Source organism: Hyperoodon ampullatus (genome assembly GCF_949752795.1).
Source record: "Hyperoodon ampullatus genome assembly, chromosome: X".
NCBI classification, from domain to species: domain Eukaryota; kingdom Metazoa; phylum Chordata; class Mammalia; order Artiodactyla; family Ziphiidae; genus Hyperoodon; species Hyperoodon ampullatus.
In genome coordinates, this window is record NC_136913.1 from 16,737,558 (window position 1) to 16,752,131 (window position 14,574).

General features: G+C 39.4%; 1 protein-coding gene across 1 annotated transcript in view; it reads left to right on the forward strand.

The window, feature by feature from the left end:
• The window catches only part of CDKL5 (cyclin dependent kinase like 5), a gene marked incomplete at its 3' end in the record, with an annotated part of 159,782 nt that overhangs the window by 112,254 nt on the left and 32,954 nt on the right, over positions 1–14,574 (forward strand). The window contains exons 9-10 of the mRNA XM_079727568.1: positions 5,812–6,001; positions 11,373–11,453. Coding sequence (XP_079583694.1) covers positions 5,812–6,001; positions 11,373–11,453 — 271 coding nt within the window. The remainder of the gene's footprint in view (positions 1–5,811; positions 6,002–11,372; positions 11,454–14,574) is intronic.

Here is a 14,574-nt window from a genome sequence, read left to right on the forward strand (position 1 = left end):
GGTCGGAAAAGATACTTGATACAATTTCAATTTTCTTAAATTTACCAAGGCTTGATTTGTGACCCAAGATATGATCTATCCTGGAGAATGTTCCATGAGCACTTGAGAAAAATGTGTATTCTGTTGTTTTTGGATGGAATGTCCTATAAATATCAACTAAGTCCATCTTGTTTAATGTATCATTTAAAGCTTGTGTTTCCTTATTTATTTTCATTTTGGATGATCTGTCCATTGGTGAAAGTGGGGTGTTAAAGTCCCCTACTATGATTGTGTTACTGTCGATTTCCCCTTTTATGGCTGTTAGTATTTGCCTTATGTATTGAGGTGCTCCTATGTTGGGTGCATAAATATTTACAATTGTTATATCTTCTTCTTGGATCGATCCCTTTATCGTTATGTAGTGTCCTTCTTTGTCTCTTCTAATAGTCTTTATTTTAAAGTCTATTTTGTCTGATATAAGAATTGCTACTCCAGCTTTCTTTTGATTTCCATTTGCATGGAATATCTTTTTCCATCCCCTTACTTTCAATCTGTATGTGTCTCTAGGTCTGAAGTGGGTCTCTTGTAGACAGCATATATATGGGTCTTGTTTTTGTATCCATTCAGCCACTCTGTGTCTTTTGGTGGGAGCATTTAGTCCATTTACATTTAAGGTAATTATTGATATGTATGTTTCTATTCCCATTTCCTTAATTGCTTTGGGTTCGTTATTGTAGGTATATTCCTTCTGTTGTGTTTCTTGCCTAGAGAAGTTCCTTTAGCATTTGTTGTAAAGCTGGTTTGGTGGTGCTGAACTCTCTCAGCTTTTGCTTGTCTGTAAACGTTTTAATTTCTCCATCAAATCTGAATGAGATCCTTGCTGGGTAGAGTAATCTTGGTTGCAGGTTTCTCTCCTTCATCACTTTAATTATGTCCTGCCACTCCCTTCTGGCTTGTAGAGTTTCTGCTGAGAGATCAGCTGTTAACCTGATGGGGATTCCCTTGTGTGTTATTTGTTGTTTTTCCCTTGCTGCTTTTAATATGATTTCTTTGTGTTTAATTTTTGACAGTTTGATTAATATGTGTCTTGGCGTATTTCTCCTTGGATTTATTCTGTATGGGACTCTCTGTGCCTCCTGGACTTGATTAACTATTTCCTTTCCCATATTAGGGAAGTTTTCAACTATAATCTCTTCAAATATTTTCTCAGTCCCTTTCTTTTTCTCTTCTTCTTCTGGAACCCCTATAATTCGAATGTTGGTGCGTTTAATGTTGTCCCAGAGGTCTCTGAGACTGTCCTCTGTTCTTTTCATTCTTTTTTCTTTATTTTGCTCTGCATCAGTTATTTCCACTATTTTATCTTCCACCTCACTTATCCGTTCTTCTGCCTCAGTTATTCTGCTATTGATCCCATCTAGAGTATTTTTCATTTCATTTATTGTGTTTTTAATCGATGCTTGATTCATCTTTAGTTCTTCTAGGTCCTTGTTAACTGTTTCTTGCATTTTTTCTATCCTATTTCCAAGATTTTGGATCATCTTTACTATCATTATTCTGAATTCTTTTTCAGATAGACTGCCTATTACCTCTTCATTTGTTAGGTCTGGTAGGTTTTTATCTTGCTCCTTCACCTGCTGTGTGTTTTTCTGCTTTCTCATTTTGCTTATGTTACTGTGTTTGGGGTCTCCTTTTTGCAGGCTGCAGATTCGTAGTTCCCGTTGTTTTTGGTATCTGTCCCCCGTGGCTAAGGTTGTTTCAGTAGGTTGTGTAGGCTTCCTGGTGGGGGGGATTAATGCCTGTGTTCTGGTGGTTGAGGCTCGATCTTGTCTTTTTGGTGGACAGGTCCACGTCTGGTGGTGTGTTTTGGGGTGCCTGTGGCCTTATTATGTTTTTAGGTAGCCTCTCTGCTAATGGGTGGGGTTGTGTTCCTGCCTTGCTAGTTGCTTGGCATAGGGTGACCAGCACTGTAGCTTGCTGGTCGTTGACTGAAGCTGGGTGCTGGTGTTGAGATGGAGATCCCTGGGAGATTTTCGCTGCTTGATATTATGTGGAGCTGGGAGGTCTCTTGTGGACCCGTGTCCTGAGGTTGGCTCTCCCACTTCAGAGGCACAGCACTGACTCCTCGCTGCAGCACCAAGAGCCTTTCATCCACCCGGCTCAGAATAACAGTGAGAAAAAGTAGAAAGAAAAAATTAGTAGAAGAAAGAAAGAGAGAGAGAAAGAAAGGAAGAAGGGAAGAAAGGAAGGAAGGAAGAAAGAAAGAAAGGGGGGAGGGAGGGAGGGAGGAAGGATGGAAAGAAAGAAGGAAAGAAAGGAGGGAGGGAGGGAGGAATGAAAGCAAAAGGAAGAGTGAATGGAAGAAGGGAGGGAGGGAGGAAGGAAAGAAAGAAAGAAAGACAGGAGGGAGGGAGGGAGGAAGGAAAGAAAAAGAAAGTGGAAAGAAGAAGGGTGGGAGGGAGGGAGGGAGGAAAGAAAAAGAAAGAAGGAAAGGAGGAGCGGAGGGAGGGAGGGAGGAAGGGAAGGTAGGAAAAAAAGAAAGAGCAGGTAAAGTAAAATAGAATAAAGTATGAAATATAGTAGCGTTATTAAAATTAAAAAGTAATTATTGAAAAAAAAAACACGGACCGATAGAACCCTGGGACATATGGTGGAAGCAAAGCTATACAGAGAGAATCTTACACAGAAGATTACACATACACATTCACAAAAAGAGAGCAGGGGGAAAAATCAAAAATCTTGCTCTCCAAGTCCACTTCCTCAATTTGGGATGATTCGCTGTCCATTCATACACTCCACAGACGCAGGGCACATCAAATGGACCGTGGAGCTTTAATCCACTGCCTCCGAGCCTGCACAGAGAGATTTCCCTGTCTCTACTCTCACAGCTCCCGGGTCTCAGCCTTGGACCTGGCCCCGCCTCTGCGCATAGGTCGCCGGAGGGCGTCCGTTCTTCCGCTCAGACAGGACGGGTTTAAAGGAGCCGCTGATTCGGGGGCTCTGGCTCACTCAGGCAGAGGGGAGGGAGGGGAATGCCCTCTCCTCGCGCACCAGGCAACAAAAGGGAAAAAAGTCTTGCCTCTCCGGTAGCTCCAGACCCTTTCCCCGGACTCCCTCCGGGCTAGCACTAACCCCTTCAGGCTCTCTTCCTGCCGCCAGCCCCAGTCCTCTCCCTGCGCTCCGACTGAAAGCCGATACCCGAGCCTCAGCTCCCAGCCCCACCCGCCCCGGCGGCGAGCAGACAAGCCTCTCCGGCTGGTGTGTGCCTGAGGGCACCGATCCTCTGTGCCAAAATCTCTCCGCTTTGCCCTCCGCACCCCTGTTGCTGTGCTCTCCTCCGCTACTCCGAAGCTTTCCCCCTCCGCCACCTGCAGTCTCCGCCCTCGAAGGGGCTTGTAGTGTGTAGAAACCTTCCCTCCTTCACGGCTCCCTCCCACTGGTGCAGGTCCCGTCCATATCCTATTGTCTCTGTTTATTCTTTTTTTCTTTTGACCTACCCAGGTATGTGGGGAGTTTCTTGCCTTTTGGGGGGTCTGAGGTCTTCTGTCAGCGTTCAGTAGGTGTTCTGTTGGAGTTGTTCCACGTGTAGATGAATTTCTGATGTATCTGTGGGGAGGAAGGTGATCTCCGCGTCTTACTCTTCCGCCATCTTCCTCCGGTTCGTATTTTTTTTTATTATTTAAAAAAAATTTTTATTGGAGTATAATTGTTTTACAATGTTGTGTTAGTTTCTACTGTACAGTGAAGTGGAGTTCCTTGTACTATGCAGCAGGTTCTCATTGAGGGTTTATTTTGAAGTTAACAATTGATTTCCCAGGGTCTACCAACCATTTGGTGTTAATTCTTGTTTCATTGCTGACCTAGAGCCTATAAGAGTTATTGGTGTTGGTTGTTGAAAGCTTTACCATTTTTTTTTGAAATCAAAAGCTTGTGTGCTTCATCCTGTGAAATAAATGGTGGCTAGTCACTTTATTATCCCTCCTTGTGTGGATAGATTTTAGAATTTCTGTGCTCATTTTTCAACTTGGATTTAGGATTGATTTTCTTTTGTGTTGTCTATGTTTCTTCTGTGTACTTCTGTCTGGACTCACTCTAATGTGTAGTCCATTCATCTGTCCATTCTTTTGGGAGGGATTGGGAGTTTGAAATTCCTGGACAGGATTTGCCAAAGAAGAAATGAGTACGAAGTAAATCATTCTTAGAACCCCATCTGAGGATTCAAGTAGAGGGACTCATTATAATATGCTTTTGTCTATAAGATGTCCCTGAGGAGTTCATTCTGAGGACAGCCTTATTATGAAACTTCGGAGAGTATTTGCTGCCTAATAATACCTCCTGGAAAACTGAGCTATGTTTATAGCTCATAAACTGAGTTATGTTTAGAGCTATATGGGAGCTACCAAAAGTAGATGGGGACTCCAACTAATTTGAGCCAAATTGAATATTACTAATTAAATGATTGTCAAGTACTGGTTGAAGAACCATATTATTTGTATAAAAATCCCATTGAAATCAGTTGATATTTGGTTAACATGAAGAATTTACAGGTTTTTGTACATTCTCAAGACTTTGTCCTTGACATTCAAAGTAGCTACAGCTGCATAAATTATTCAGATTAGTTGACAGAAGAAAAATAGCTTATGGTGGGTATGTAAAGATTTTCCATAGTTTTCTCCATCTAGCACAAGTTTTGTCTTTCTTATACTTGTATGAAAGAAAGATCAGTATCCTTCCCTTCCCAGCAAGCTACCAAAAAAATCTAAATGAAGTTTCCTAGTATGGTTCTTGGGTTTTTATGGGAGGAAATGAGATAAATAAAATATTGACTTATTGTTACAATGATTTATTTTCCTAGAAACATATTCTGTATTATGTTAAAAGTGCTTTAGAGTATTTGTTAAAAGTTTTATATTACTACTATAGCACTATGGCATTCTAGAATTTTAATTCCTTTTTTTTCCAGATATTTTATTTTGGCTTTCCCTTCTTAAAAATTAGATAATTTATGTTTGAAAATAAAGAAAAATATGATTTCTTAATCTGCCTTGTGTAATTTGACTTAAGGCTATAGATATTGCGGTATACATGTAAAGCTTTTTGGGGGATACATAGATTTTCATGTGTAGCTGATTAGCAACAGTAGTACTCCAAAAGCCCTCTGGTAAACTCAGACCTTGGAAGATAGCTATAAGTCCCTAAAGAAGTGGAAAAAATGCTTTGAGGGAAATGCCTGTCATAAAGCCCCGTAAACAAAGGGTATAAGTAGATTGAAGTAAATAATCCAACAGCGTTTAGCACAATCTTAGCTGTTTTGACTCTGTGCAATCAGAGGTTAAATAATATTAAGTGTTTGTTGTTTAAGAAGACACATAAGTCAAGGGTACATTTTAATAGGCTGAACTCAAAAAATGGATCAGTATAACTTGTTGACATTTAGAGAGCTAAAGGATAATTACCTAGAAAATACATTTCTTGGGAGCATTTCGTTCTCCAAGTGAATGGTAACTCATCAGACATGTGTGCTGTATTTAGGGTTTATTAACCCATTCATATTCAAAATATATCTGGATGTGAATAGATTTCAAATCAGTGTATACTAACTAAATTTTTATTAAACTGATGGCTTTATTAGCATAGATCTATTCACTTGTGTTCTGAAGTTTTACTTTGATATTCATACTTCCTTTCTTTCAGCCTCACTTTTGTCTATGTGGTATTTTTTAATTCTTTAAATACCCAAATATGCTTTAAATCATGAATCTGTTCAAAATAATTTGGAAATTATTAAAACTTATTTCTTCAGTTGCCAAGATAATCTCTCCCTTTGCTTTTCAGAGCTCCCTATGGCAAGTCTGTAGATATGTGGTCCGTGGGCTGTATTCTTGGGGAGCTTAGTGATGGACAGCCTTTATTTCCTGGAGAAAGTGAAATTGACCAACTTTTTACTATTCAGAAGGTGCTAGGACCACTTCCACCTGAGCAAATGAAGCTCTTCTACAGTAATCCTCGCTTCCATGGGCTCCGGGTAAGAGGCTTTGCTAAAACCCCAAATGGAATCAGTACACTAGTTTTTAAATCATTGTTCATTGCACAGTGGAATGCTAAGCTATCCATCGAATACTATTGCTTTTCCCATTACAGTGTTTATAATCCCCATTATAATATTTTATTTTTGAATTTTATATAGTATTTGTGAATTTTAAAAAGTCTAAATTCGAAAGTGGGAGCTGCTAATATTTTCCTAATTTGAAAGTTCCAATTTTTCAGAATCTTTTTTAGTGTACGCATTATTCTAAACTTTGGTTATCTCAGAAGGTTTCTTTATGCAAAATATTAAGCATCCCCAAAAGATAGAAAAATGTATAAATGGCTGTTGCTTATTTGAGCAAACATAGTTGTAGTGATTTGAGGAAGATGATGAATACTCACATTCTGCATATTTAAAGGTGCTGTTCTAGTGGGTATTTCCTGTTTAGTGAAACATCAAATCTTCTTTTCAAACTAGTGTATTGTCTTGGGCAGCCTTTTCTAGACTTGCTAACTTTGTGCAAAACTTGATTTCAGAAAATATGCTAAAAAGAGTCTTAAAGTATAAACTTTCCCCAAATGAGGGACAACCAAGTCGCAGGAGGCATCTTACTGGAGTGGCCAGTTACAAGCTGCTTCTCTGTTCCATCCACCCCCAAAGCAACTTTTTTAGTTTTCAACTACTCTGTAAGGGCCAACATGCCAGTTGGTGGCCCTTGTGGGAACTATAAAATAAGCTCACCACCACTTCTTTTCTTTCTCTTAAGTGCATAATTCTCAAACTTTCTTGACATTTGCAAAGCACTTTGTTTTTTTCCTTTGACTTTCTGGCCTCAGTTTATTTCACTTTGAAGAGTACCCCTCCTCACACATGAATGCCCAGCACAGTATACCTCCTGCTAGGCTCAATGAGTGTGGAAGAAAGAAAGGAACAGAAATGCAAACGTTTCTCTTCCATCCCCTTCCTGCTTTCTCTCTTTTCCAAATCTGTCTGAGTTACCTCAGGCAAGTTTCTTTTTTCTCCTTTAATTTTTGCTTTTGTAAGCTGAAAAATAGCCAAATTATGACCATTAATTAGGGTGCAAATAGTTCAACAGTTAGTGAGCATTTGTCCTACTAGATGCTGAAAATATGATAATAAATAGGACTTGCCCTCAGTCCAGAAGAAAGGAAAATCTATTCTAGTCATAAATAAAGCAAGTCATAACTAATGAATTTCTGTCTCACTGAGAATGCATCCAAACTCCTTCCCATCAGACCTTGCCTTTTCTGGGCCCTTCTAGCTCCCTGACTTCAGCTCATACCCCTTTCCATTCCCATCCCTTTCCAGACTTTCATCACACTTACCTTTCTTTTTCTTTAACTTCCGTAAACATTCCCAGGTAATTCCCGTAAACATTTCATTCCAGCTTTATGAAATTGGGACTTGTGACTCCTTTTCCCAGGAAGCCACTTCCCTTGCGTGGCCCCTTCTCATTTTATAAATCTCAGCTCCAAGAATGCCCCCTGTCTCTGACCCCCCAACATACTTCCCCCACCTCCTTCTTGGTCTCTCCCATAGCACCCTTCTTTTTCCATCATAGCATTTATCATAGTATGTAATTATTTTATTTTTTTAATAATTAATGTTAGAAATCATCTGTTTTATTGCTGTATTTCCAGCATCTAGCTCAGCCCAGCACATGTAGTAGGGACTCGATGAATATTTGAACGCTCTCTTGAACCAATCTGCATTATCAGTAGTCAAGCTCAATTATGTTTCCCTTCTCTCCATCTCTAATGCTTCTTTCACTCTTACCACCTTTTACCTGAACAACCACTCCCAAACTGATTTCTCCAAGTTTCTCTCTTTGCTGCAGTCTTCACATTGCTTTTAGAATGATCTTCCTGCAAACTGCCCATTTAATTGTCATCTTTGTGTTGAAAACCTCTACAAGATTGCTTATTAAATTTAAACTCCTTAGGATAGCATTAAAAACCCCTTGCTCTTAGCCCTCCAGCCTTGTCTCCCACCTTTTCCTACCCCCTGCCCCCTGCTCTGCAGCCACATTGAACTTGTCACCATTTCCTTGTTTCTGCAGTGCTATGTTTTCATTTCTATAATTCTCCCAATACTCACCCCACTTCCTGGAAAGCTCTCCATCCTCCCTCCCCCCAGACTCAAGTCAAGTGTCCTTCCATGAAGCCCTTCTAGACTCCTCCAGGGGGAATGGGTGCCTCCCCCTTCTGTGCTCCTGAAGCACTCTGGTCATAGCCCTTGTAGCACACATGGCAGTCTCTTTTAAATAGCTGTTTGACACAACACTGTAAATTATACTTCAATTTTTTAAAAATTGTAATAAAATTTTTTTAAAAAAAAAGCTTTTTGAAAAATGTATCCTCACTGGACTAATGAATTCTTTAAAGAAATGAGCTATCATGGCCACCGTTATATTCATAACACACCTAGAGTTGCTCTTACTAGGTTGAATAGTATTAAATGATTGAATGTTTGACCTGGAGCATCAAGCTTGGTCTTCTGGCTGCATTATTCTTCGCCTGGTTAAAGAGGCTCTAAGCTGGATTCTCTGAAGAGAGTGTAAACAGATCTGCCGTGGTACCTGGCTTTAATAACTTGTAAACTAGCTGAAGAATTAAGACTTTTGTGCATGAAATAATTAGAAAACAATACAATTTATAATAAAGCGTGGTATATAATAAAGTACTACATTCTTTACTACATTGTACTGTTTTCTAATACATCTAAATATAGTTGAGACCTTGGGGATGTTAAACATTCTAGAAAGTTGGCTGGATTCACTAGGAATGATTTATAGAGGATCTGCAGTTTGAAATGGATATTGAAGAATGAGTAGCATTTGGATTAGATAGGCCAAACAAAGGAGATCTTTTACTCCTTTGTCTATGGTCCTGTTTGTTTACAGACCTCCTCACTAAATAGTATTATAGGTAAAATGCTAGAGAGTACTTGAGGGTGCTGCTTGTAAATATCCTTTGGAGAAATTGCTGCTTCCCTGACACTTTGATTTTTATAAACCTTAATGTTTTTACATTTTAGTCTGAAAGTGTTTGTGGTGTTTTAACTAAATTAGTTGAACCTTTTTGGAGGTTTAACCACATCTTTTGAGGGAAAAGTCTTCCTTTATCATTTACTTGAGAATGTCTGAGACATTCTCAGCTAAGCGTACAGGGTGTGTGAACTGCAGCTGCCTTGAAACATGGACTTACCAGTAACCAGTCCAGTGTGATTTGTATTTTGATTCAGTTGTGTAGAGATTGGAAAATCAACAAGATGTTGCTCTAACAGTATGTATTATTTTGAAAAAAATAACAATTGCTATCCCATAATATAGGGCATAGACTTTGAAGTTAGGCTGCTGAGGTTCAAAGCCTGACTCCATATTTACTACTTGAATGACCTAGGGCAAGTTCCTTGTGCCTCTTTTTCTTCATGTGTAAAATGGTGATAACAGAAGTACCACCTGATGGGGTTGTTGTGAAGATTAAACGTTATAATATATGTAAAATGCCCAGACCAGTGCCTGACACATAGTAAGTGCTTAGTAAAGAGGCACTCTCATTGTATCATATTGGCCAAGTGATCAAGAAAGAGAGGAAAGAAAAACCAAACTACTGATTGAGATATACTTTAAACTTCTATGCTTGAGTTTTGGTTATTTGTTGAATTACCTAATATGAGAATGGTGTCTTTCTTTCAAAAAGACATTAATTAATTTTTTAAAGTTAGGAGTTTGTGTGGTCATTTAAAAATCATATTTCTAATACCTTTTGACTTTGGGCATTAATTTTCTTATTGATGAAATGTTACTTCTGGAAAAAAAGGAGGGGGTATTTGGTAGCATAAGATAGGACCTCATAAGCAAGATATTAATTAAAATCTTTTATCACAGCATGACAGGTGTCTCTCTCTTTGGGGTGATGTTTAATGCTCCAGTAACATCCAGAGGAACCTCTGTACCTCCTTTAGGAAAGGCTCCCATGTTTAGAAAAAATGTGGGTTTGGATCACAGACCTGGGTGCAAATACAAGTTCTGCTTTTTAATTATGTAACCTGCCTTGAACCATTTATTTGAATTTTCTGATCATCACCTTCTTCATCTCTGAAATAAGAAGAATAACAATTGTTAAAATGTCTCGCAGAGCATTACTTCCCTCAGAAATCAGTTTTAGGTTATTGCCTGTGTGTCTGTGTTAAATTCATGTTATTCCCTCTACGTCCTCTATCTAGAAGGTGCTGTCCTACTTTTCTCTGTCCTCACATTTTTTCTTATCTTTCAAAAGCTAGTTCAGATATTATCTATGTATGGATTCTTTCTTCTACAGCTGCAAACCACCTTGGCCTCTCCTTTCTCTGAGCTTCAACTAGAATTTAGTACAATTTCGTACTGATTGCTTTCACAATCAGACTGAGGGTTGCTTACATGCAAGGTTTTGGTCTTACCCATATTCTGCATCTCCTGCCATACCTAGCACTGTGTGGGGATGACGTCTTAATACCTTGTTTGAATTTTTCTACATAACTACTTCTCTCATCCACTTATTTAGCGTGTTTAGAGATTTCAGGCTTTGAAATGCTCTTATGTTGGTATAAAGGAAATACATATTAAAAACAAAGTAGCCCTCCCATTGGGAGGGAGTACATGGCGTTGGACTCTAATACTTTACCATCCACTTAGATATTGTGAAATGTGAGTTGGCAGAGGGAAGGACAGAGCATCTGAATAAACTTGACCCTTTCCCCTCATTTTATTTAAAAATGCATTTGTTAATTTAGGAGCCTGTTTGCCTTCTGTTCCAACTTACATAAAGGAAGGAATTGAAAACAGGTCATTCAAAGAGTATATTAAAAGCAATAATAGAACGTGTGTCCAATTTCATTATTTCTACTTCTGTAGCCTTTCAGGTACTGGCCTTTTTCTCTTTTTTTACTTCTCTAATTTTCAGGAGTAAATGATACGTTGTTGTGAAAAGGGTGTAAGAATTGTCTGTATAAGCAGACAAATTCTATATGAACTCTATTATAACCAAATTATTTGTATAAGTAGACAAGACTGTATAAACTGAATAGTTTCAAATTTTTATATTTTGTTTTGTTTTACATGCTTCAATATTGTCTGACTAGATTTAAGTATCGTCTTTCACTTGTGAGTTTTCCTGTCATTTAACACCCAATCCTATTAATCCCTACCTCAAATACATAGACACCAAAAGTAACATACATGTGAAATAAATTTAACTTTGGCACTAGGGCAGTAGCTTCTGCTCATCTGCTACCTTCTCCAACACTCAAAGCACATGCACACACATACCCTTACCCACGTGCTAATACTTCTGTCATGTTGTTACAGTTTCCAGCTGTTAACCATCCTCAGTCATTGGAGAGAAGATACCTTGGAATTTTAAATAGCGTTTTACTTGACTTAATGAAGGTGGGACAAGTTGATGTTATCTGTACAAAATGTCTTTTGGTTTGTGATTTCTCTTGTGTCTATATATGACCATAGCCTGCTTTTATGAATTAAATGTTTTGTTAATAGGTGTATAGTGGTGAATAATGGGGGACTGTGTCATCTGAAGAGGCATGCAATTTATTTATTTATTATTATTTTTAACATCTTTATTGGAGTATAATTGCTTTACAATGGTGTGTTAGTTTCTGCTTTATAACAAAGTGAATCAGTTATACATATACATATATCCCCTTGCAGTTTATTTAAAATTGCAGAAGTATCTGGTATTGTAACATTCCGTCTAGATAGGACTATCTAGATACCTAAATTAGATTCCTAAAATGGACAGAATAGTAACAATCTAAATATAAATAATGAGAAATAAATCATTTATAAATTTATCCAGGGCTTCCCTGGTGGCGCAGTGGTTGAGAGTCCGCCTGCCGATGCAGGGGACACGAGTTCGTGCCCCGGTCCGGGAAGATCCCACATGCCACGGAGCAGCTGGGCCCGTGAGCCATGGCCACTGAGGCTGCGCATCCGGAGCCTGTGCTCCGCAGTGGGAGAGGCCACAACAGTGAGAGGCCCGCGTACCGCAAAAAAAATAAATAAAAATAAAAATAAATAAAATAAATAAAAATTTATCCAGCACTCGAGCTGCTCGGGCATAAGGTTTTAAAACAAATCTTAAAATGAATGTTGAAAGAAAAGAGATTCTAATATTTTTTGCATATTCAAGGCCTCCCATAAGACTATTTTATCAGCGAACCTAATTCTGCTCTTTTTCTAACTTGATTTCTCTCCCTCTGGCTCTTCATTTGACAACCGCAAGATCACTGCTACTACCATGCCTGAGTGTTCCTCCTCATGCTGGTGCCCCTGTCCAGAAGGTCTTCATGCTCTGGACTACTGAAAATGTTCTCACAGTTTTTTTGTTTTTTTTTTAATAAACTTTCTTTAAAAAAAAAAAATATTTATTGGGCTTCCCTGGTGGCGCAGTGGTTGAGAATCCGCCTGCCGATGCAGGGGATACGGGTTCGTGCCCCGGTTCGGGAAGATCCCACATGCCGCGGAGAGGCGGGCCCGTGAACCATGGCCGCTGAGCCTGCGCGTCCAAAGCCTGTGCTCCGCAATGGGAGAGGCCACAACAGTGAGAGGCCCGCGTATCGCAAAAAAAAAAAAAAAAAAAAAATTATTTATTTATGGCTGTGTTGGGTCTTTGTTGCTGTGCGCAGGCTTTCTCTAGTTGCGGCGAGCGGGGGCTACTCTGTTGCAATGCATGGGCTTCTCATTGCGGTGGCTTCTCTTGTTGCGGAGCACGGGCTCTAGGTGCGCGGGCTTCAGTAGTTGTGGCTCGCGGGCTCAGTGGTTGTGGCTGGCAGGCTCTAAAGCACAGGCTCAGTAGTTGTGGCACATGGGCTTAGTTGCTCCGTTGCATGTGGGATCTTCCCAGACCAGGGCCTGAACCCGTGTTCCCTGCACTGGCAGGCGGATTCTTAACCACTGTGCCACCAGGGAAGCCCTCTCACAGTTTCTTATTCAAGCTTTTCTACCCAAGTAGATAGCCCCTTGAGTGAGAACTAGTTTTTCATATTTCTCCAGCTTTCATTGCAGCCAGCCAGTGCATAAGCAAGTGCTAGTTATTTGATAGTAGACTTTCAAAAGATACTTGTTGTGTCTTCCATGGTGGTGCAGTGGTTGGGGGTCTCCCTTCCAGTGCAGGGGACACGGGTTCGAGCCCTGGTCCGGGAGGATCCCACATGCTGCGGAGCGGCTAAGCCCGTGTGCCACAAGTACTGAGCCCGCATGCCACAACTACTGAAGCCCGCGCGCCTAGAGCCCGTGCTCCTTAACAAGAGAAGCCACCCACCGCAATGAGAAGCCCATGCACCGCAACAAAGAGTAGCCCCCGCTCGCTGCAACTAGAGAAAGCCATGCACAGCAACAGCCAAAGCAGCCAAAAGTAAATAAATAAAATAAATTTATTTTAAAAAAAGATACTTGTTAATGGATCAATTTTATTTTCTGCCCATTCAGTCAGCTGTCAAAAACAGAGGAGTTTACACTGTGCACAGGACCTTTAAAGGCATACTTAGCACAGTTGGAAATTGCTGAGCAGCACTCTCAGAACTTTGCTCTACTTTAAAACTATGTTAATCTGTGTTCCAAGGAGCCCCGTGTAAATAGGTGTGGGGGCGGAGGTGGGCGAGGGGGCGTGGCCTTTGGGAAAGGCCACTTACCATATAACCTTTCTTAGAGGTTCACAATATTCATTAACTTATAAAGGCTTTCAGAAATCCCACAGTAAAGAAGCATTTCCCAAATTTAATTAAATACTAAATACTTAAAAAAAGATAAAATGCTACAGCACTAGTGTTCTTCTGAACACAGAGTGAGAGATGCTATTTTAAAAATCCTCAAGGCTCTTTAAGGTTAATTAGGCATAAATTATCATTTAAATCATTTGCGTTATGTCATATGTTCTTTCACGCGTCAATATTTATTTATCAGGGCTTTAATTATTTGGTAACTTTTAAAATGTAAATAGAGTGAAATAGAAGAACTGAAATACAATTTCATGTTTTCTGCCTTTTGTTTCTTTTAGTTAAAAATAACTGAACTTCTTTTGTTAAATCATTACCAAATGTAATCACCAAGTATCAGCGTGGCACCTGGTAAACGCTAACACAAGATAACCTGAACCATTGTGCATTTACACCAGTTTGAAAGTTGAACAGTTGAATTCCCATTCATTTAATATATTTACCCTCAAATTTCTTTAATGTTAAATAAACATTTTATTGAAACGTATATTTAGAAGGTACACAAATTATAAATGTACCTCAGAGTAAAACTTTATCATGTAAACGTATCCATGTAACCCCGCCCGGATTGAGATACAGGAAATTATTAACACCCCGGAAATTTCTTTATGACCCCTTCCCAGGTGCCCCTTCCCACTCTTGGAAACCAGGACTTTGACCTCTATCACCAAAGGTTAATACTGCCTTGTTATTATTGAATGTTATATAAATAGAATTATTCCTTTTGTCTTTTAGCTTTTTTTTTTTTTCCCGGTACGCGGGCCTCTCACTGCTGT